Source organism: Chanodichthys erythropterus, chromosome 13, assembly GCF_024489055.1.
Source record: "Chanodichthys erythropterus isolate Z2021 chromosome 13, ASM2448905v1, whole genome shotgun sequence".
NCBI lineage: Eukaryota > Metazoa > Chordata > Actinopteri > Cypriniformes > Xenocyprididae > Chanodichthys > Chanodichthys erythropterus.
Genome location: NC_090233.1, coordinates 9,323,081 through 9,346,568, shown reverse-complemented (window position 1 = coordinate 9,346,568; position 23,488 = coordinate 9,323,081). Strand labels below are relative to the sequence as shown.

Genomic DNA, 23,488 nt, shown 5'->3' with positions numbered 1-23,488 from the left:
TTCTTTATGGCAAGCTTTATGCGTGCGCTTGAGTGATATATAGCCTATATTATGAAAACGCTCATTATTATGGTTTATTCTCTCCAGTATTTAAGTAATCAAATTAATATAAATGTGATTAGTCAACTAATGACTTCAATGAACAACTACTAGTCCAACACACACCAGAGAAAAAAAACTTTGCAGGTCCTATGGCTGAGAGAGAGCCTACTCCGATGAAAACCGCTTCAGTGAGCTCAATTATAGTAACGTGGCATTTTTTTGTCAGTAAGGGTAACGGCATTGTAACGGGGAAAAAGTAATTTGTTTGATTACTCGTTACTGAAAAAAGTAACGCCTTTAGTAACGGCATTTATTTATAATGCCGTTATTCCCATCACTGGATATGCTATTATCAAATTGCAATGGCTGTGATGTAATTAAATATATAGTCAGAAGTGCTGCATGTGTAAGAGTGGAGCACAGAACTGTGTTCATTTTCAGTTTCGATCCAGAGTAAATGCTACTCCATACCAACTCCGCAAGTGCTGTCAGTTTGAGTTGCTTATTTGCATTTGGGAATGCAAAAATGCAAGTGTTGTCAAAAGTATCGAAGCTACGAAAGAGAACTGAACTTTCTCTAATGCTAGACACTTTATATAATAGACACAATATACGTATATTGTCATACCGCCCAGCCCTAATGGAAGTGTAGAATGGGAGTTTCAAACCCTGACTCACCCAGCATATGGTCTCTGGTAGAGAGACTCAGGGTCCAGACTGGCAATGTCCACTGTTATCGCCTCATCGAAATTCTTCAGGATCTTGATTGCCGCTTTTTTAGTACCTTGCTGCAACTTGAAAGTAAAAAAATTTTAGGATATCAGGACAAAGTTACTCATACTTGCAACCACATTCTTGAAGAATCCTTGTATTATTATCAAAAAAATAATAATAATAATAATAAAAGAGAGCAATGTGGCCTTTTGTGTCACCATCAAACCAGTGAATCACCTGGGCTTGTGACCCTTCTGTGACGCTTGAGTTGCGGTCGCTTTCCGGGGTCCAGCCCTGGTTCGGAGTGTTGGCATTTCCTCCAATGAACTCATCCACCCGTACAGAGTTAATAAGGTCACTCAAATACTTGTAGTAAAGGTTGCTTGACAGAAAGCCTGGCATGTAAACCTGAGGTTGAGAAAACAAGAAAACTTCAGTAGGATTTTCCATCTTAACACAAAGCTACCACATTTATCATCTCTTGCACACTAAAGTGTTGAGGTGACATAACCCACCTTCTCCATGGTGGTCCAGGCCTGTCTTAGTGGAGTGTTGAAGCAGTCTGGGAGAGGTCCTCCTTCTCGACAGATATTGGATTCGATCTCCATCCGTACAGAGTCACCAAAACCCAATGGATTTGTGGCTTGGAGTGAAAAATACCTAAAGGAGAGCATATGAACTGTCATGTCTTCTGTCTACCTAGAGTAATGGTTCTGCAGTTGACACTTCCTAGACAAGATAAGGATAAGGCATGTGGGTTGCCTGAATGACTACTTGGTCATAAGGAATCTCTGCATAAAAATGCTGATTTATCATGTCTACCACAAGCCAAACCAATTTGCTAAAGGGTGCTAACATACACTAGCATTCATAATTTTGGGGTCAGTAAGATTTAAAAAAAAAAAAAAAAAAAAAAAAAAAAAAAAGAATAAATAAATACTTTTATTCAACGAGAATGAATTAAACTGATCAAAAGTGACCGTAAAGACTTGTTGCAAAAAATTTTTCAAATAAATGCTGTTGTTTTTAACCTATTTATCAAAAAAATACTCTGAAAATATAACAAGTTTCCACAAAAATATAAAGCAGCACAACTGTTTGAACATTGACAACAATAAGAAGTGTTTCTTGAGCATCAAGTCAGCATATTAGAATGATTTGCAGAACCTGATTTCACATGCAAAATGTTCCATCTTTGTTGATGGAACAACATTCCAATCAACCAATTAGATATAAGGGACAAATTTACAGTTTATGTCAAATTTAGGCTTAGAATCAAGGTTAGGTGCTTCTACATCAGTGTTATTCACTCATCATTCCCCTCCAATTTTGGGGATACCTTAATAAGTATAGGGTTAGGTTTAGGGGTAGGGATATGGTTATGATTAAAAAACAAAATATGTTGATCCAGGAATATGTCATACTTGGCAAAATCATGATGTGCAAATGGGTCCCGAAGAATCATGTGACACTGTGATGCTGAAAATTCAGCTTTGCCATCACATGAATAAATTAAATTTTTAAAAATATTTTAAAATAGAAAACAGTTGTATTAAATTGTAATAATATTTCACAATATTACTGTTTATACTGTATTTCTGATCACATAAATGCACCTTAGAGAGAAGAGACTTTATAAAAAAAAAAAAAAATAAAAAAAAATAAAAACTTTATAAAAAAATAGAAAATAATAGAAACAGCTGAACAGAACAGAACAGAATGAAGGGGTCATTTTAGGTCATTATAGTTATATTTTAAACATTGAGACCAATTTTATTTTTTTATTTATCTCCAAGTTTAACAACAAGTTTTACTTTAAAGTGAAAGAATTTTGAGAAGTTGTCTAAAGTCTATAAATGTATCCTAATTATAGTACCACCAATTTAAAAAAAAAAATAATAATAATAATGTTTAAAAATATTCACAACTCAATTCACTAATGATATGATAATTTGACGACTAGATGATTAGTTGACCATCCTGATCCGTTCCTAAAACTAGACTGAAATAATGTGCCAAAACAGATTATACTGAATTTGAGATAGGACATACTTGTCATAGAGAATCATGGCATCATTCTGGGCTTCCTGTCCATCATACTGGCCTTTCTTGGCAGCCAACTGATCTTGAAAGTTTTCTGCAGCCAGCCAGAACTGCAGCACATTCATTGCATCCTCCTTCTCCATGTACTATATTGACACACACACACACACATACGCAAGCACTTTTAATTTGGTTTCAATCCCACTTTATAATCCCTTGGCACTTCAAATGTACCTGGATCAGAAATCCATCAAGTTTTACGCACACTTGCACTTTTGGTGAATTCTGCCTTTTAAAAACAGGTTTTGGGCAGATTGTCGAGCTCAGCATATTTCCTGTGCTTATACAGCTCTATGCATAAATTCAACTTGAGAGTCTGTTCTAACAGGACACCTCATATCTGGACTCATAAAACACTTAAATCCAAATTTAAAGCACATTTAAAAAGTACATCATTCACTATCTATATGTATTAAATGCATATAGGAATGAAATACTGGAATTTTATTGTTAAATACAAGTTAAGCTGTAAGTCTATGGGACAACAATATTTAAAACTCCTTTAAACATGCTCAGAGGTAGATGCCTGTTGGTCAGTCATGAGTAAGCATCCTCACCTCAGAGAAGTAGAAGAGGGCTGACTCGCAGAAAAGGATGTCCGCCAGGAACACCGAGCCACTGGTCAGCACCTCGATCTGGTACTTACAGAAATAATGGCTGCGCAAGAACTCGCTAAAGTGCCTGTGAAACAGATGCCAGACATTTCCATGTAATAACAGAAAGAAAAATGGCTCCATAAATAAAAACAATTCAATTTTATATGATTAATTATAAAAATAGCAGCAAGATAAAAATGGAATACATTAGCATAAAAATTAAGGCAAAATAGCAATTCATGCCCCCTGACCTGTAAATACATTTCATAAGAAGCAATTAAACCTCAAAGTACCACCTCCATGCAAAGCTTATTTTCTGGGAGGCAGCACAACCCCATCTCTACACCTAACAAAACAGCCAGAAGGAGAACAAATAAAATATATTTCAATCCTCACAAATCTGAATAGTTTTAGCGCGTTAATGAATTTGACAATGCATTTGGTCTTGGAGGACTAGATCTACACACGCTGTTGCGGTCTCTTTGTCGCCATCTCTGTTTGAAACCTGCAATTGCAGTTATTTGCGGAATTATCTTTACATGTGTTGTGCATCGGCACGGCTCCTCTGCGCAGATTAATCTAATGTTTTGAGGAGGATGTGTGGCTGTCAGTCACCGCACCGGTGGATACTGTACTTCAGAATCACAGATTCTACATCTTGGAAGTATGACCAAAATAAGAATTTTTCACTGGAAAATGTCATCTGAACAAGTAAGTAACATGTCTGCCACTTTTGTTCTGACTAACTGAGGGAAAAAGCATTACAATAGAATCACGCTACCAATGGTGATTAAATCTAACGATCACTTAGCTCATCACATCAAACTCTGCAAATTATTATTATTGTTATACTTTGTTCTCAAATTGTTAATGTTAACAATATCAGCATTGCGTGTCTGTGTATTTTGAGTTTATTATCATTAGATTTCAATTTCTGTAATTTCAATTTGTCATACCATTCAATCCGCTATCAAAATTAGTTTAATTACTCCAGCTGCTGTGAGAAAAGGCTATAAATGATCCGTCACCTGCAGTATCCTCACATGCCATATAGCCTTTTAGCTGGGACTCCTCCTTTATGTAAAAAGAGGTGACATAATGGCACAAAGACAAATGGCTGCATGCTCGAATTTCCCACAGAAACCCACCAGTACCACCGAATTAGAAAACATTAATACAAGCTTACCGGGCTATGGTGAATCGGGCTACGGACTGCAGCTTTAAGCAACAGCTGCTGATGGAACGGCAACAGTGTTCTGGCATTTTATGGCGCATACGCGACTTTAACTGCTACTTTGAGACGTACTGTAATTGTCTAATACGTAAAAGTAGCTGATTTGCCGTAGTCGTTAATACGCAACAGATTAGATAAGTTATGTTTTATGGTTATGTCGCATTTTAAATGTATCTGTGTATCATTATTTAATGCCAAAAGCATTAAAAGTTTGCTTTTTAAAGCGTTTTTTTAATGGCATTTTTTGTACTTTTTCAAATGATCCATTACACCACCCTCTTTATTGTTGCTTAGTGATTTTGAGTTCTTTGGCTACAGAAGTTAATCGTTTACTTCTGGTCGCCGTTGCTGTTCCATTAGCAGCTGTTGCTTAAAGTCCCTAGTATGGACTTGCTACTGCCAACAGATACACAGACATGCTGCGGTGAACATATAAGATATGCTGCTGCTGCATGAATAAACACATTAATCCTGGGGAGCTGGTGGAGGTGGAGCGTTTCAGAGGAACCGCTGCAGGACTAGCTTACAGGAAACGCTGCAACCAGACTATTTAAAGGACGGGCAAGTAATTTCATTGGCTGCAGAATCAGCAGAGGCTAATCAGCTTGCATTCAATTATGTGACTGTTATCCAATTGCATGTAAAGGACCAGCCTGTGCCATCTAGAGTTTCATGACTGAACTAGATATATGTCGAGAGACATTTTTTAAAGCTAAAATAAGTCTTAAAAAAAAGGCTCCGTGTTCATGAATGGCCAAAGATGCAAGTTCGCATGCTTACATGGTCTCTTGAGTACACTGCATGTAAAGAATGAAAACTGAAAAATGTACACTTCTACAGATACAAGAGCAATAATTAGCAGCGTTTTCACCCCAGGAACTTTCCCCAAGAACTAGAGACTTTGGGGTGGTATTCAGTGTGTTTTGAATGCAGGAACCAGGATCTAAAAATTTCCCTCTCAGAAAGTCCCTGCTCGCGAGGTAACACTTTTTCAAATTTCAGAAATTTTTGGGGGTGGGATTTGGACACTGAACATGCTGATTGGTGGAGTTTACGCAACATTTTGATTGGTTGACTCCATGCAGCATTTTCTTTCAACCACCATTTTTAAAAGTCTGTTGCGGTGCATGCAGTAAGAGTTGTTTGCTATTCAAATCAACAATGAAGTTTAAAAAATATGACCAATGGACCGACGACAAGGTTCGGGCTTTATTAAGCTTATATGCGCAGGACAAAAACCAGCAGGAACTGGAAAGTCACGTGCAGTCCTACGTCACCGGACTAATCTTCATGCTAGTTTAGACTGGGATGGAAACGCAGACAGCAACCGGTCTGGAGGAAAGAAAAATTTCCTGGGACAAATTGTACCAGGTTATTTAGGTGGGAACGCGGCTATTGTCAAGGACGGGACACCGAGAGTGAAATTACTTACTGTTGATCAATGATGGAGAACACAACAGATTGTGCAATGACAAAGCAGTTTGGGTCCACTTGTCCATCCTCACCACAGATTTTCGCTGACAAAAGAAAAAAAAACTGTTAGATCTACAATATCCTAACAGAAACCCTTTTTAAAAATGTTTAAGTGCTCTTACATCCTAAAGAGCAAAGCTGTTCCAATCCAGCCAATCAAGGAGTGTCATTTTTACGTTGCATATCCTCAAAAAGTGCTTAAGCTAAAATAACTTATGTAATTATAACAAGCATCAGAGGACGAATCTATAAAACCAGGTTCTCATTTAATAACCACACAGTATATAAATATAATTATCTTGACCAAACACAGAAAACAAACATTGGAGTACTTCTTAAGCAATCATTAAACACAGAGGTCATTGTGATAAGGAAACTCTCTTACCCACAATGTCGTTGCGTATCTGTTCGGTGATGGGAATAGGCCTAGCAGCATCTGGAGATATGTACTTGGTGAAAATGTTAACGGCATCCCTCTCTATACCTATAAACAAAAAAAATATGTGGAAATTGAAAGTGTATAGATGAAGGACATATCAGACTCAATCCACAGCAAACACCTCAACATCCCTCTTCACAGAACTATAATAATTCACATTTCAACCAAGGCTATTCATCAAAGCCTCATGTGCTCTTAAGTGTCACTATTAATCAAACAAATGACTGGCACAGTTAGAGCAAAAGCCTAGGGACAAATCTTACGTCTACATCTTGTTAAACATTGATATCAAACTCAAATACAGGATGGGTATATTTCATACTGAAGAGCATGTTTGTCAGAGACACCGAAAAAACAAAATATTCTACATGTATATATAAGTTTGAATTGTACCATTGTGCATAATACACATATACGTATATATACATAAGATTTATGGTAGCCGATCAGCCATGAGAATTAAGACTCTGTTTTTAAAGGCCATGTTGAATATGTTTGGGTTTAATGGGTGTCTGTATGATAAGGAATCATCAGAGCATGTTTAAATGTTGAAGCACTTTTCATAAAATCCATATGAGGTGTTCAGAAAAGCCAGAGCCAGCCTTATAAAATGCAATGAAGTGGACAAAGACGTGTTCCCTTTTAAGACACTGAATACTCTCAGTGCAGAAGCCACGGGCTGATAGGATCTGACTCCCCTTCTAAGCTGATTTGATGTCTTTCGGCTCAACTGACTTTTTCCATTCACCGCTTTTACAGCCTGGAGCTTCGTTGTATTAGCCATTAATGAATACTCAGCTCCTGACTTCTGTTCATTGTAGTCCACTGCCAAGATGCTAAATGGGATCATTTACCAAGCCTGCTCAATAAAACCAATGCTGCATGGGTATTAAAAGTCATCGTCTGATACGAAAGGAATATGTCGTAATGGTAAAAAGCCACTAACCATGAAAAACTCATTGGAGTTTAATACAGAATGTTCCTACGGATATTAAGGAAAGCTCTGTTTAAACTGAAGTTTAGGTGCAGTTTTTGCAAAATTACTAATGAATACGGCAAACCCTGCAGTTTTAAAGTGCCCCTATTATGCTCTTTTGAATATTACATTTCATGCAGTGTGTATGTAAATGATCTGTGAAGCCAAAAGTGCACGATCAACAAAGTTATAGTCTCTCAAAACAAAGAATTGACTAAGAAGCCTAAACGAGTCAACAGAAATTCGAATCCCACTTCCGTGACGGCTACACGTCACTAAGTAACACATCTGCCTAATGTCCCTTTACGTTGTCCTCCTGAGAACAACTTGATCTGCTCTCAAACGCTGTAGCTGTTTCTGTTGTATTCATGTCAAGAAGACACAGTTTTCTGCTCTGCAAAAGCAAATTCTCTTTGTGAACACTTCCAAAGGATGAGGAAGAGTCAGTGGTTAAAATTACCACAGTGGATAAAATTGATTGCTTCTCAAATCTCTGTGATATCTAAATGGGATTTACAAAATGCTATTAAAGATAGGACAGTATGGACAGTCCCTCTTTATTTGTAACAACTTGCTCCGGAGAATTACAACCAATACATATGATTAATTATTGATGCCTATATATTTTACCAAGTGTTTGTGTTATATTGTGTAGGTCTCCGGTCAACTGATGTTATTACTGTCTTACTGAAATACTTCTGCTGTGGCCCACTATTACCTAAAATTGTTTCAGTACTGCAGATTGTCTGTCGTTCTTACTACTTTGAGTAATGATAAAGGATGGAGTAAGATTTGTTTACAAACTTTAATGTTACAGTGCTAGGCTAACATATGCAGCATTATTGATACTGTTAATAATAAAGTTCTCACCATGTGCACCGCAATAAATTAGAAATATACACATCGGTTTGTTGATGGACACTTGTTAATGCTGATGGTGAGGAACTACATCTCATAATGCGTGCGTATCACTGAGAAAGGTCCTGCTCAAGCCGTCCTTGCGATGAAGGTTCAGGTTGAATAACTAGCTCTTCCAATGTTTCATCATCGGACTCGCGCTCAAATTGATATGGTAAAATCGACAACATCATTACGGTCTTTACAGTGTGTACAATATCTGGGCTTTAGGAAGCCTCCGGACCAAGTTCAGTTATGGTAATTTTGTTCCCAACTTGCGCTGTAAGTGGTAGACCAATCACAACAGACTGGGCCATCTGACCAATCAGAGCAGAGGAAACTCTCGGAAAGGTGGAATTCAGAGAGACTGAATCATCGGATGAGTTGTTTGAGAATCATTGAAAAATGTGGTGATGTGTAATGTATATTATTTTAAAAAAAAATTAAAGTGTTTTTTTGACCTTTGATCATGTAAACCTTTTATAAGAGACCTCCTAAACAAAATCAGGAACCTCTGAAACAGCATAACGGGGCACTTTAAGGTTGTGTGTTTTTTTTTTTGTTGTTTTTTTTGTATTTACCAAGAGGTCATTTAGATCCTTTACTGATCAAACAGCTGCTTTTAAAAGGAACACTCCACTTTTTTTAAAAATAGGCTCATTTTCCAACTCCCCTAGAGATAAACAGTTGAGTTTTAGCGTTTTCGAATCCATTCAGCCGATCTCTGGGTCTGGCAGTACCACTTTTAGCATAGCTTAGCATAGTTCATTGAATCTGATTAGACCGTTAGCATCTCGCTCAAAAATGACCAAAGTTTTTCAATATTTTTCCTATTTAAAACTTGACTCTTCTGTAGTTACATCATGTACTAAGACCGACAGAAAATGAAAAGTTGTGATTTTCTAGGTTGATATGGCTAGGAACTATACTCTCATTCAGGCGTAATAATCAAGGAACTTGCACAGGGAGCGTGCCTTGCAACCATGGAGACATTTGTGAGAGACGCTGCGTAATATCATTGCACCTTCTTAAATAGGAAAAATATTGAAACTCTTTGGTCATTTTTGAGAGAGATGCTAACGGTCCAATCAGATTCAATGAACTATGCTAAGCTATTCTAAAAGTTTTACCGCCAAACCCGGAGATCGGCTGAATGGATTCGAAAACGGTAAAACTCAACTGTTTAACTCTAGGGGAGTTGGAAAATGAGCCTATTTTCAAAAAAAGTGGAGTGTTCCTTTAAGTGTCGTCCACTTGTGATCCGATCAATCAAAACGACAAATCTTAATACCAGACGTAAACAGTCCCTAAAAGTGCTTTAACAAAAATACAAGCTTCAAAATACTGTTGTACATTGTAAATGCAATACTGTAAACACGCTTTCCTTTTCTTAATTGAGGGAAGGGTCAATTACTGTATGTGGTAATCAACAGCATATCACATAACAAGCTACTTGAGAAGCATTTAACTCAGAATATTCTGAGTTAATGTTCCGTTCACACCAAGACCGATAACTATAAAGAGAACTCGAACAATAACTATATTAGGCGTCCAAACCAATGTATGATATTGTTCTGTTTATTCGAAGCATGTGCTCCAGTTTTGTCGTCTGCTGCTTTAAATGCTTTGGATTCTGATTGGTTCTAAAATACTTGAGATACAATGAGATTACCATCATTGGTACTCACTTTTCATAAGTTTGTCAGAGAGCTCACGGAGGCCACCAGCAGGCTGGCCTTTAACTGGAGTGCCTGTCCTGGAGGAGGGCTGTCTGGTGGGCGTTTCTGATCTTAGGGTGGGCTCCAGGTGGGGAGTCCCAGGTCGGGCCACACCCTCTGAGCTAACAGAGTTCCGGTGGCCTATCAGAGCCCCGGAATGAGAGTTAGTGTCCTGAGGGCTAGGGGTGTGAGGTCTGGAGGAAGTCCGGGAAGGGAAGAGGTCCTCTTCAAGTCCCTCGCCCAGAGCTGAGGGCCTGCTGGGGTCGGTTGGGGACTCTGGCGAGTCGGGAGATCCCAGAGCAGCCGCGGGCTCAGCCAAGGTGCTGTGTTTGACTGAGTTGAGGCTGTGTGCTCTGACCCTCGACCAGCTGGTGGACCGAAAGCTCTCAGCCTCAAGCCAGAAGCGGACCAGGTGCTCAGCTGAGCGGGTCTCCATAAACTGTATGAAGTAGGGCATGGCCACATTATCTCGCAGGATCTGGTCAACGGTTTTAGAAAGCCGAGAGCGGGTCTCTTGAAGCTGGTAATTGATACTGGAACGACCTGAAAAGCAAAAACACTTTTTAAACCCCAGTGCAACAAACCATGTATTAACTGCTTTATTGCCAATGTGTGAACAGCTTGTAATGAAACTTGAAAAACAAGACCTTCCCAGACTTCTTAAGTTGTCTATAAAAGCCTGTAGACTGATTTTTATGCCAAGGACTAAGTGTGGTGATCACCTGGTTATTTCTCTGTTGCAAGACAGTAGATGTTATTTCGCAGGACAATGTGGGTCACAAGTGTGAGAGATAAATTTTATACAATGCATTATACAATTATACAAATTATACAATGCAAATATTGATTGGACGTTGGACGTAGTGTAAGAGTTTTGAACTGTTAGAGGCATTACACTTTCTTCCTAAGCTGGATACGGAAGGCAGTCTGGCGGAAGCTAGATATTTTTCTTTACAACTTGTTAAATATGGATATTTTTCTAACTATACATTTTTTATAAATGCATCGCTTCACTTCAGAAGGCCTTTATTAACCCCCTGGAGCCGTGTGGAGTACATTTATGATGGATGGATGCACTTTCTTGAGCTTCATAATCATTGGTCTCGTTATGAAGCTTGGCATCCAAGTCAGGATTATTTATTAATATAACTCTGATTGTGTTCAGCAGAAAGAAAAAAGTGAACTAATTATTTAACATTAATTGGAAAGCCTATTTGCCATTATGTTGGAAGATATCGTTTCAAATCATCAATAAGCATTGTTAATTGTGACCGGCTCTGTAACTGGCACTCAATTTACTCAGGTTCGAGTAATACAGTGAAGTCTTTTTACTCTACAGAACGTTTTCAGCCTACTAAATATAATAAAGTAAGCAACAGGCTAGTAAAAGATAAAATTCACATTATACACTAAAATAAATTTCCATAAGCAGTGACTTGTTTATTTTCCTTTATTAGACTATGCAAACATTAAATGAGTTTTAATGGATTCGGTGCATCTCGAACTTGATTTTTTCTTGTTTTGTTTTTTTTTTTGGTTGTTTTTTTGGGATCTGGCAGGTTTGATCAAGATGTTCTTATCCAGTATGTCTAGATGAAGTCCTGGCTGGTGTAGCTGTATTTAAAGAGTTTTGATGAGGTCCACACCGATTCCTTTGCTCCGTTCAGTTGTCAACAGCTGAAAAATCCCTCGCTATGAAATACGTGTTGGATGGTAATTTTCCCGCTCTAGCTAGAACATTTCGGCTGCATAAATCAAAAATAAATAACCAATATAAAAACAAACAATTTCCAAAAAATAAAAAAAACAACACTAAACAACAACAAAACCCCCAAAAGGATCACAGGGCATTGCATTACATTGCTAGGGTGTTCTATATGGTTGCTAAGGTGGTCCAAGTCAAAAGAGCCCACCTGCAAGTCTCCATATTCTGGTCCCAATCAGTGCATGTCTAATCTTAATACTTAGAATTAAATGTTTGTTCAAATACCCTGAAGTATGAATAACAGGAATAGTGATGCCTACAGCAAACACCTAACTAGCAGAGCAACTTTAATGCCTCCAATTCAAACCCATGGCATCTATTTCTTCTTATACAGCAGTGGCACAGAGTTTGTTCCATAAATAAACACACACAAAAAATCTGTGAGCTCCTTTGAATGCTTTGAAGGCCACACCTTCCTCTTTCAACACCACAGGACAGCAGAAGATGGCTGGGATATGAACTCAGGGATCCACACAATGACTCCAGTTTTAGAATGCAAAGAAGGATACTTGAGTCGGAAAAATACTAACCCTCTTTTGTGTGGGAGGCAACGTTAAGATTTGACATTAGAGGCATTGTCTTTAACCAAAGTCACCTTGCAACACTGGTTTGTCAACACATACGCTTCAATGTTACATTTCTTTTTTATGTAAAGGAGTTAGGACACTGTAACAAAAGACAAGACATTCTATCCTAGAGCAGGTGATATCACTAAAGATGACTTTAACAATTAGTATGACAGCCAAACCTACTACAACTACTAAGTTTGACTTCTCTAAGGCCGTGTGTACACCAAAGTGTGTTTATCTCTGCTGAAAATGCCTAGCTTCGGCAGCTCAGCATTTTTTTTTTCTTTTTTTTTCAGTTGAGACTCTTCGCTTGCTGTAATACGGAATATTTGCAGGAGTGTTATCTCATTTTACATATAGTTTGTTTCTGTACTGTTTCTAAATAAAAATGATGACACAATGTAAAGTATTTGCTCTGGCTCTTGTTTTAAATTATTTTGTTCGGTTATTATGCTTGTCGTCATCTGTTGACATTTTACAAGCAGAAAACCCATTGAAAACAACTGGAAAAATAAACTAGCCTCTTGAAAAAATGCTTTGACACAATAGTAATAGATCTAATGCAACATTTTACAGTGAAATACTACTAAATGTACAGCTTTTGGAAGTGAAAAATACAAGTCATCTTACTTACAAATTACAGTGAAAAACCATGAATTGATACTCCCAGAATTCCCTGTGTGACACTTAACATTTGATGGATTTCATTGAAACTGTTTCTTCTTATTTTTGTTCTTGTCAGTTATGTACATTAGGGTTTTATGTTACATCTTATGTTGTTAAATGAAAGTTTATTGCATTATTGTAGTGTCGTGTGTGTTACCATGATGGTGTTTTGTATTTGTGTGTATGACACTGTGCGCACGTTCTAAATATTAATGTTTACCTCAGCTTGATGTGGAAAAGCTACTTATGATGAAATTTGATTCATCATTTGTTTTCTCATAACCACCTGTGGTATTAAGGTGGTTGTTAGTATATTACAAAAGTTAAAAAAAAAAAAAAAAAAGAATTTAGTAATGTTTGTTTAGTAATTTCAGTTAATTAAATATATGGTTAGTTACTGGAAATTTAAGTTTAATTTGTAATAATAAAATATTTTTTTACAGTTAAGTTTCGGTAACCACAGAGAATTTTTTACTGTTAATTTCATGGATATTTTGTACAGTGTAGGGCCACCACAAAAATTTATAGCCCTATTTTGAAATCAAAATAGTTTTTGTCCATGCTTTGAGACCACTGAAAAAAAAAAAAAAAAAATCATGCATTTTAAAAATTCATATTAATAAATAAATTAATTAATTATTTTATTTTAATTATTAATTAATTAATTAATTAATTAATTAATTATTAATTACTAATATTTATTATGTTTTAATATTTTTTTTTTATTTCAGTGCATCACTACTAATAAAAGTGGATTAAAATCCATTTAATATTCACAGATTCTATCTCATTCTGGAAAACAGAGCAAAAACAATGAAGAGGTATAATAATCGTATAATAACCAGGTGATTATGTAATAGTTGCGAAAGGCCTATTGTGAAAAGAAGCACTTAGAGAAGTAACAAACAAACAGACATGAACATGTTCACAGTATCTGTTAAAAAGTGGAGGAGTTTGTCTGAGCAGGTTTCCACCAATCACCGAGCTATAAAAAGGTTAAGAGATTACGGAACTCCACATCAAATCCAGCAGGCCAGAGCGCTGCAAAAACCATTTCAGTAACTCTCTAACACTCCAGAAAGCTTCACTGAATCCCCCCACTAATGTGAGAATTCCTGCTCCCTCGGCCGTGGACACACATCACATTTAATTTAAAATGCTCAGCACAAAACAGGAAGTCAAAGATCAAATGTTGCTAACAAACCTAGCTTAAGTTTAAAAAAAAAAAAAAAAAAAAAAGTAGAGCAGCTTTGAAATCAAATGGTTTATAAGGAAAGTTCAAACTCAATATTTCATTAACTACGAAGTTACACTATTTGATGGAAAAAATAAAATGATTCAACACTGTTTTTTGGACATGTTGCGCTACATTTTGAATCAGTATTTAATGGTATGTATAATCATGGCTGGTGTACCTAAGTCTCCAAAGTGTACTGCCTCCATGTGGCTAGGCTGTTTTTTGAGGATAGCAGTGCGGCCACGAGCAAACGAGTCCATGTTGGCTGAGATAGCATTGATGGCCACATGGCTGGGTCCCGCCGCCTCCAGGATAGCATGATGATTACGGCCGCTAAGGGAGGGGGAGTGGGGCGACACTGGGGCTGGAGACGGCACACGGGGAACAAACATTAATACACAATAGAATTCTACATTTTGCTCCACTTCCAATCTACAAACATGCTAATCTTGGTAAGAAATGCTTACCACATGCTGATAAACCTCCACATGTTCTCTCCAGGCTAGTTATTAAGTCTATAAAACCTGTAAAGCTTTTGGGTGTTACAACCCTAGAAATGGTATAGATTTTTAAAGAAAATGTTCTAGAGTGTATTACACAGAGTTAGCAGAAAATACTGCATTTTTTAATAAATTCTTATATAAGAATTATATATATGTATTACACATATGTGTAGAATTTTGAGAATATGATTGTCCAGGACACATTTTTCACTTTTGTAACCCTGGTCACTTTCCCTATTTGTTTCTTGTTGTGCAGCCAATGAATAGCCATAATATTGTTCTATATATCAAACTTAGCAGAGACATCCCAGAATCTCAAATTAAAAAATCATTGAAGTCTTAGGGGCATTTCACACAGAATATATTTTATGAAGAAAAAGAAAAAGAAAAACATCAACAACCTCAAGATGGATGCATTTTTTAAAATGTTATCAAAGTCCCTTTAAGACAAGTCATTTCATTTGGCGGCCAACTTTGAAACGCCTCTCGGGCATGCAGGTGCAGCTCCTATCTCTTTGAATGGGGAAACATCAAATTCTCCAAAGCTGTTCGCCAAGCATTCAATTAAATTTAATATTTAAAATCACTAAAGAAATCTGACAACTGTCTCATAAAATTTGTTTCTAATTGCTCGAATCATGACAAAAAAAAACAAACAGTATTTTTCAAGATGGATCAAGCTAATGCACACGTGCAGTCCTAAATGCATGTCTCTGACTGTTTCTATAGGAACCGGAGCTTCTAACGGCCGCTGCAGTGATGCGATGACTTTAACAATTGGCGATTGGCTCTTATTTAGAAGGCGGGACTTATTCTGCCATATTGCACGTTGCACTTTCTCCCATTCAAAACAATACCGGTGACGCCTCTTGTGTTATTCTATAGTGTTTCCGAGAAAAAAAAAAAAGTCAAAACTGTGAGATATAAACTTGCAATTCCAAGATTATACGACATAACATCAAATGTTGTATAAATTCAGAATTGCAAGTTTATATCTCACACTTTTGACATTTTTTCGCAGAATTGTGGGACATAAATAATCAAAAATTGTGAGATAAAATTTGCTATTACCTTTTTTAATTGCAAATTTTTATCACATTTTTGACTTTTTTTCTTGCAATTCCAAGTTTATATCTAACAATTCTGAGAAATAATGTTGGAAGAATAAATTGTGATATAAATTTTATTGTGAGTTGTGATATAAGTTGCAATGGAGAGTTATAAATTAAAAATTGAGAGATATAGTCGCAGAATTGCAAAAAAAAAACTTTACATCATGCAATTCTGAGGAAATAGTCAGAACCGCAAGATATAAACTTGCAATTGTGAGAAAAGAAGCCAGAATTGCGAGAAAAAAAGTTACACTGCGAGTTTATATTTCGCCATTCTGACTTTTTTCTTGCAATTGCAACTTTATATCAAGAAATTCAGAGAAAAAAATTCAGAATTGAGAGATGTAAACTGATGTGAGAGAAAAAGCCACAATTATCTTTTAAATTTTCAAGCTTCCATAGAACAGCAGCTCAAGCACAATGCAAAAAAGCATTATGTTTAAAGGCCTCTAAAAGGGCCGTTCACACCAAGGAAAATAACTATAACAATAATGATAAATCTAAAAATCATTCTAAATATAAAAGAATAGCAGAGTCCACACCACAACCATAATGATAACACCACAGAAAAACAATATCTTTGGAATCAATTTCAGACCAATTTCCATCTGATGAATGATAAAAAGCATTGACAGCCAATCAGAATCAATCCTGCTTTAAAGAGCTTGAGCGTTTAAAGCGTCAGATGACCAAAATGCAGCGCGCTCAGAATAAACAGATGTTATCAGCTGCTGGTGTGCACGCTAGTATAGTTATCTTTATAGTTATTGTTCTTTGTGTGAAAGGGCCTTTAGTCTCTGACATTTTGACACTACACTTCCAGTCTGGGTCACATGACAAGGAACTCAAACTATAACTTGAAACAAATGAACCTGGTCTAGAACATTAGCATGTTCTTTGACAGCCCACCATAACATCCCAAATCTGACAACAACAAAAAAGCACCATCACTCTCACCTTTGCTGGCTTTGGCATCTGCTGGTCTCTCAGGTTCCTTTCCTTTAGCTGTGAGATAAAGAACATAGGGAATATAATTTATAATTTACAGCATCTCTTGTCCTAATGATTATTCAGCACAACAGCCATTTGAGAACCAGTCACTAGTTACACCCATTACTAGATGCAATTGCACCAATCCACACATCACTCATTTGTGAGTTTTTCCACAGCATGTTTTCTTGAATTATTTGCATGGGGTGAGGCCTTGCTAGAGTCTGTCAACAAAAAACACCAGTGGCAAACAAACAGACCAGCATGTCCATCATCCCAATCACTGTTGGCAGGAGTGCAAGCAAAGAGTGAGGATGATATTTGTCTATACATGTATTACATCATTTTAAACATAATATCATCCATTCAATCCTCTGCTGTGCTCATAACGTACATTAACTCGCATATCTCTGATGGATGAAGAAAACAGACAGTATAATGACAAGACTGCATAACTGAGGACAAAGATAAAGGAGGTTCCTGTTAAATAGGACATGGGCTAAGAGGGCATCCTTCCTTCCCTCAGGGCAGAGCCACACTGACTGAAGTCACAGGATACGCTCTCTGGAATTATGGGAAAGATCGGTCACTTTACTTAGTAAAGATACAAAACTGCAGATCAATTCTTATGGTTTATTATATGTGAACTAGGACAGCAGCAGCATTCCCACACTTTGGACCAATGAACTCTCATGTTTCCAGTTGTGTAAATACCAGATAAGGGGGGAAATGTATAAAGATTTGTATATTTACTCTTAATTGAAAAAAAAAAAAGGGGGGGGGGAATAGAGGGATGGACAAATATAGGCTGCGTCCAAAATCGTATACTCTCGAGTAGGTACTTATTTTTATAAACAAGTATGTTCTATATATTATGAATGTGTGTAATATGAATGTAATCCAGATGTACTACATTCTTCATGATGACATCATCATGTGACTAACCAGCGTCACTGTCATTCACAAATCCTCTCCCGTGGCCTCATCATGGGATAGTAAAGTGTCTATAGTATGTACACTTCGAAATCTCACCGGAAGTGGTAGGTCATCTGAGTACTTTTCGAGTACTCTTTATGAGTACTGTGAATTCAGACATACTTCTTTTGTCACATACTGTTTTTTTGCCAACTATATAATAGGGAAGTATGAGATTTCGGATGCAGCCATAGTCGACCAGGGGGCTTTTAACTTTTGCCCAGTAGGGGGGCTCAACAAACTTCTGTGTGTATCATAATCTTAATTAAAGGGTTAGTTCACCCAAAAATGAAATTTCTGTCATTTATTACTCATGTCGTTTCACACCTGTAGGACCTTCGTTCATCTTTGGAACACAAATTAAGATATTTTTGATGAAATCCGATGGCTCAGAGAGGCTTCTATTGCCAGCAATATAATTAACACTTTCAGATGCTTCGAAGCTTTACGAATCATTTGTTTCGAATCAGTGGTTCGGATCGTGTATCAAACTACCAAAGTCATTTGAACCATTGAAATTTCGAAACACTTATGACGTAACAAAGCCTCGTTTACTGAAATCATGTGACTTTGAGCCACTGATTAGAAACAAAAGATTCATAAAAGGCCCTGGTATACTTCAAACGAAATCGAAGAACGAACTGATGTGACGTCATTTCGAACAAAATCAGGCCAAAACGAAGTTCATTTTGTGTTCTTTTTGGAAGTTCGAAATGGCTTGCCAAAGCGAACTTACAGGAAAAGTTCGCTTCAGCTGCAAAACACCTTCGTACTACCATTGGTCAGTGATGATAACGTGATAGGAGGTGTGCACTGAGGCTCCGCCTTCACTTGCATGGAACGGCTCATTTGATCTGTAGATTTCGTTGAGGTAACATCTCCGTGGGTGAAAACATGAACACACTGGATAGCTGCTTTATAGTATAAAATGAAGTTGTGCTTGTAAAAAAATGAGGCACTAACACTGTTTTTCATGTTTGATACTGTAAGCTGTTTGATCTTAAGCAATCCATTGAATAAAGTGCTATATAAAGACATGATGTGACTGGAGTGCTACTTTGCAGAGCTTGTGCTAACATTCCCATGATGTTATGATCAGACGCTTTTCTTATGCTTTCTATAATAAATGCTTGCTGTTTTCTCATTTTTGTTGTGTTTATTTTGTTACTGAGAAAAAAGTGCACATATTTACATATAAGCCACACAATATCGCGTTCAATATCGACGGCGATTCATATCGATATTGAACGCGATATTGCATGGCTTATCAGTGAACTACGGCTCTGTCTATTAAATGCCGCTATATTTGAAAGCAGGTGATGGCGATTTAGCGGCAATCAGGGAACCGGCTTTACTGACGAAATGCGCGTGACAAAAGCATTCAATATAACAAAAAGTATACTCGTCGTTTTATAATATTAAAGTTGAACCACTGTAGTCACATGAACTGTTTTAAATATGTCTTTAGTAGCTTCCTGGGCATCTGAAAGTGTTAATTATCGTGCTGTCAATGCAGGCCTCACTGAGCCATCAGATTTTATCAAAAATATCTTAATTTGTGTTCTGAAGATGAACAAAGGCCTTACGGGTGTGGAACGACATGAGGGTGAGTAATTACTGACAAAAGTTTCATTTTTGGATGAACTAACCCTTTAAGAAGCTAAACAAAACACTATAAATATAGGGCTAGATGTACAACATTAAACTGACATCATGTTTTTGAGTTAATTTTTATCTTCTTTGAATGAAGGGCCTTCAAAATATTGTCTTGGTTGAGTCAAAAAAGGTTGAGAATTACTGGTCTAAATGCAATAGATACAAAATATCCATTTGACCTTTGAAAATCTAGCTTGTTCATACCACCAGATCAAAGATATGAATGAATGACATTCCTTGCCAAACACTCAATTCAAATGGGATAAAAAATATATAGTTTTTGCTTTTATTTGAGTTTATTTCAGTAGGATTCTATATGACAACATAAAATGATTCTTGTTTCATTCAATATTATGAAATTCCAACATGAGGATTTTCTGACATGGTTAGCCTAACTGTCAGCACCATGAGTGTTACTTCAATGTTAAAGCAAACATCTAAAACAACCTGAAGCTGTGTTATTTTAACAGAAACATGCAACTATAATTAAAAAGTGTTCATCTGGTGGTCTAAATATCAAACGTGCACTTGAATGGGGAATATCAATCCCTCCGTACACGGTGTACAGAAGATATGCATATGCATACGAGGGATTATACGGCCAACATAAAGAATAAAAGAGTTTTGATGTCACATTCATGAGGACGTGAGCTCAGAATCGGTCCAGAAAAGCCCATACTGTCCGGCGACCATCCCATCATCATCGAGCGGAGCACTTCCTTACCTTTCCGCCTGAAGAACGACATGATGAATCTGAAGCTGTGAACGCTCGCTCAGCTCAGAGACAACATCCCGACAGCTCCCGACTCCCTTCATTCATAACACTCTATCACGCGCAGCTTTCGCTTTGATCATCCACATCTGCGGTCACTGTCAAAACCGAAAAATGTCCAGTCCCTTCTCAGCTGGTCCGGTCGCCATATTGTCAATAAACGCCTCACTTCCGGAGTGTCTGCGGCACAGCGCTTCTGCTGGAATTATGGGAAAAGACCTGACAAATCAAAAGACTTAATTCCCATTCATGCCACATAAGATTGCTCGTTTATACTAGCTTGTTAAGAATATACTTTATTACTTTGTGCGTGCTGCAAGGTGACATTCAAAACATTTGTGTCTGTGTCACTCCAGTCGTTGTGGGATGGACTTGAATGATTACACGTCATGTTTTGCAACTCAGTAATTGTCTTTGGACATAGTGAATATTTTATTTAACGAACGCATTACTAGTATTACATAAACTTAACTTAAACTACATATGTAGATTTATTTCAATGTGTGCCTTACCATATTAGTCTGGTTTCTCATTTTTTCCCCTTATTTCACATGAATATATCCTTGCTTGCTTTGAAATAGTACATAGGCATGGTGTGTAATAGTGTATAAATAAAGTCACCATGACTTCCATACTTGCCACATTGACTTCCATAGTATTGGGGGGGGGGGATACTATGGAGTCAATGGGGTCCATCAGCTGTTTGGTTACTGACATTCTTCAAAATATCTTCTTTTGTGTTCAGCAGAATAAAAGAAACTCATACAGGTTTGGATTAACTTGGTGACAGAATTTACATTTTTGGGTGAATGATCCCTTTAACTGATGATTTTCATGACCTCCTATTAACTGAAAGACTATATGTGGAATATTTATACTTTAAAGGTTGCATTTTAAAGTGCATTTTCACAAGATGTAATATAAGTCTAAGGTGTCCCCTGAATGTGCCTGTGAAGTTTCAGCTCAAAATACCCCATAGATTTTTTATTATTAAATTTTTTAACTGCCTATTTTGGAGCATAATTAAATATGCGCCGATTCAGTGCGCGTCCCCTTTAAATGCTCGTGCTCCCCGCCCCCAAGCTCGTGACTCTATAATACATTGCATAAACTAAGTTCACACAGCTAATATAACCCTCAAAATGGATCTTTACAAAATGTTCATCATGTAGCTTATCAGATCGTGTGAGTATAGTATTTATTTGGATGTTTACGTTTGATTCTGAATGAGTTTGATGGTGCTCCGTGGCTAACGGCTAATGCTATACTGTTAGAGAGATTTATAAAGAATGAAGTTGCGTTTATGAATTATACAGACTGCAAGTGTTTAATAATAAAAATAATGACATGACTCTAATCTCTGTGAATACAGTAATACACAATGATAACTTTAACCACATTTAACAGTACATTAGCAACATGCTAACAAAACATTTAGAAAGACAGTTTACAAATATCACTAAAAATATCATGATATCATGGATCATGTCAGTTATTATTGCTCTATCTGCCATTTTTGCAGATGCTATTGTCCTTGCTTGCTTACCTAGTCTGTTAATTCAGCTCTGCACAGATCCAGACGTTCTGCCCTTGTCTAATGCCTTTCATAATGTTGGGAACATGGGCTTGCATATGCAAATATATGGATCATATGCAAATATCATGGATCATGTCAGTTATTATTGCCCCATATGCTATTTTTCGCTGTTGTCCTTGCTTGCTTACCTGCATAAAGTCTGTGTGCAGCTCCAGACATTAATACTGGCTTGTCTAATGCCTTGAACATGGGCTGGCATATACAAAAGTTGGGGTCGTACATATTAATGATCCTGACTGTTGCGTCACAGTCGGTGTTATGTTGAGATTCGCCTGTTCTTCAGAGGTCTTTTAAACAAATGAGATTTATATAAGAAGGAGGAAACAATGGTGTTTGAGACTCACTGTATGTCATTTCCATGGACAGAACTCTAATTTAACTCTACCGAGGTAAATTCAACTTTCAATTCTAGGGCACCTTTGAAAAATGTTTTTGTCAGCAAGACTATACAATGATGAGCATTAAACATCATGACCAGTTACAGGTGAAGCAAATATCATTGATCATCTCCTAATAAGGCCACATATTAAAGTCAGGGTAGACTAGATGGTTCTCGTAATCTACATGTTGGACGCAGGAGAAATGATTTTCTCTGAGTTTGACAAGGTGACTGGGTCAGAATATCTCTGAAACAACAAAGCTTGTGTGTTGCTTCTGGTCAGCAGTGGTGAGAATTTAGAGGTCAGAGGAGGGACAAACCACAAACAGTGGAAAGGTGTTGGGCACCCAAGGGTCATCAATGCATGAGGGCAACAAAGACTATCTGTGGGAGGAATGTGTCATAACACACAGTGCATCACACTCTGCTGCGTAAGGGGGTGCATAGTCGCGGACCAATCAGAGTGCCTATGATGACCCCTGTCCACTGTCGAAAGTGCCTACAATGGGCACACTGGACCTTGGAGCAGTGGAAAGTCACCTGGTCCGATGAGTCCTGTTTTCTTTTACATCATGTGGATGGCCGTGGACATGTGTGCCATTTACCTGGGGAAGTGAATTGCACTTTGGGATGATGACAAGCCGGAGCAGAGAGTGTAATGTTCTGGGCAATGTTCTGCTCCGGCCATTCATGGGGATGTAACTTTGACACATGCCACATACCTAAACCTTTCAGCATGATAATGCACCCTGCCACACTGCACTCATTGTTCAGGAATGGTTTGAGGAACATGATGAAGAGTTCAAGGTGTTGCCCTGGCCTCCAAATTCCCCAGATCTCAATCCAACTGAGCATCTGTGGGATGTGCTGGACCAATAAGTTTGGTTCAAGGCGGCTCCACCTTGCAACCTACAGGACTTAAAGGATCTGCTGCTAACGTATTGGTGACCGAGAACACAAGACACCTTCAGGGGGCCTTGACAGGTCGGTGCTGTTTTGGCATCATTAGGTAGGTGTCCATAAAGTTTTGGTTGATAGTGTACAATTGTGAACTACACAAAAGCTATTTTGTTCT

The 23,488-nt window shown here is 37.5% G+C and overlaps 1 protein-coding gene across 6 annotated transcripts in view; it reads right to left on the bottom strand.

Moving 5' to 3' along the window:
• akap10 (A kinase (PRKA) anchor protein 10) overlaps positions 1-20,768 on the bottom strand; it is a 28,801-nt gene extending 8,033 nt beyond the window's left edge. For 3 of the 6 annotated variants that reach the window (XM_067406519.1, XM_067406524.1, XM_067406521.1), the window contains exons 1-11: positions 20,390-20,767; positions 17,002-17,049; positions 14,608-14,793; positions 10,163-10,735; positions 6,548-6,646; positions 6,122-6,206; positions 3,417-3,540; positions 2,809-2,945; positions 1,272-1,416; positions 994-1,164; positions 721-836 (exon numbers count right to left, since the gene is read on the bottom strand). In XM_067406519.1, the coding sequence (XP_067262620.1) occupies positions 721-836; positions 994-1,164; positions 1,272-1,416; positions 2,809-2,945; positions 3,417-3,540; positions 6,122-6,206; positions 6,548-6,646; positions 10,163-10,735; positions 14,608-14,793; positions 17,002-17,049; positions 20,390-20,411 (1,706 nt within the window). In that variant the 5' untranslated portion in view covers positions 20,412-20,767. Of the gene's footprint in view, positions 1-720; positions 837-993; positions 1,165-1,271; positions 1,417-2,808; positions 2,946-3,416; positions 3,541-6,121; positions 6,207-6,547; positions 6,647-10,162; positions 10,736-14,607; positions 14,794-17,001; positions 17,050-20,389 lie in introns of all 6 variants that reach the window. The other 3 variants (XM_067406522.1, XM_067406523.1, XM_067406525.1) reach the window with 2 other exon arrangements.
• Between the last annotated feature and the right edge of the window lie 2,720 nt (positions 20,769-23,488).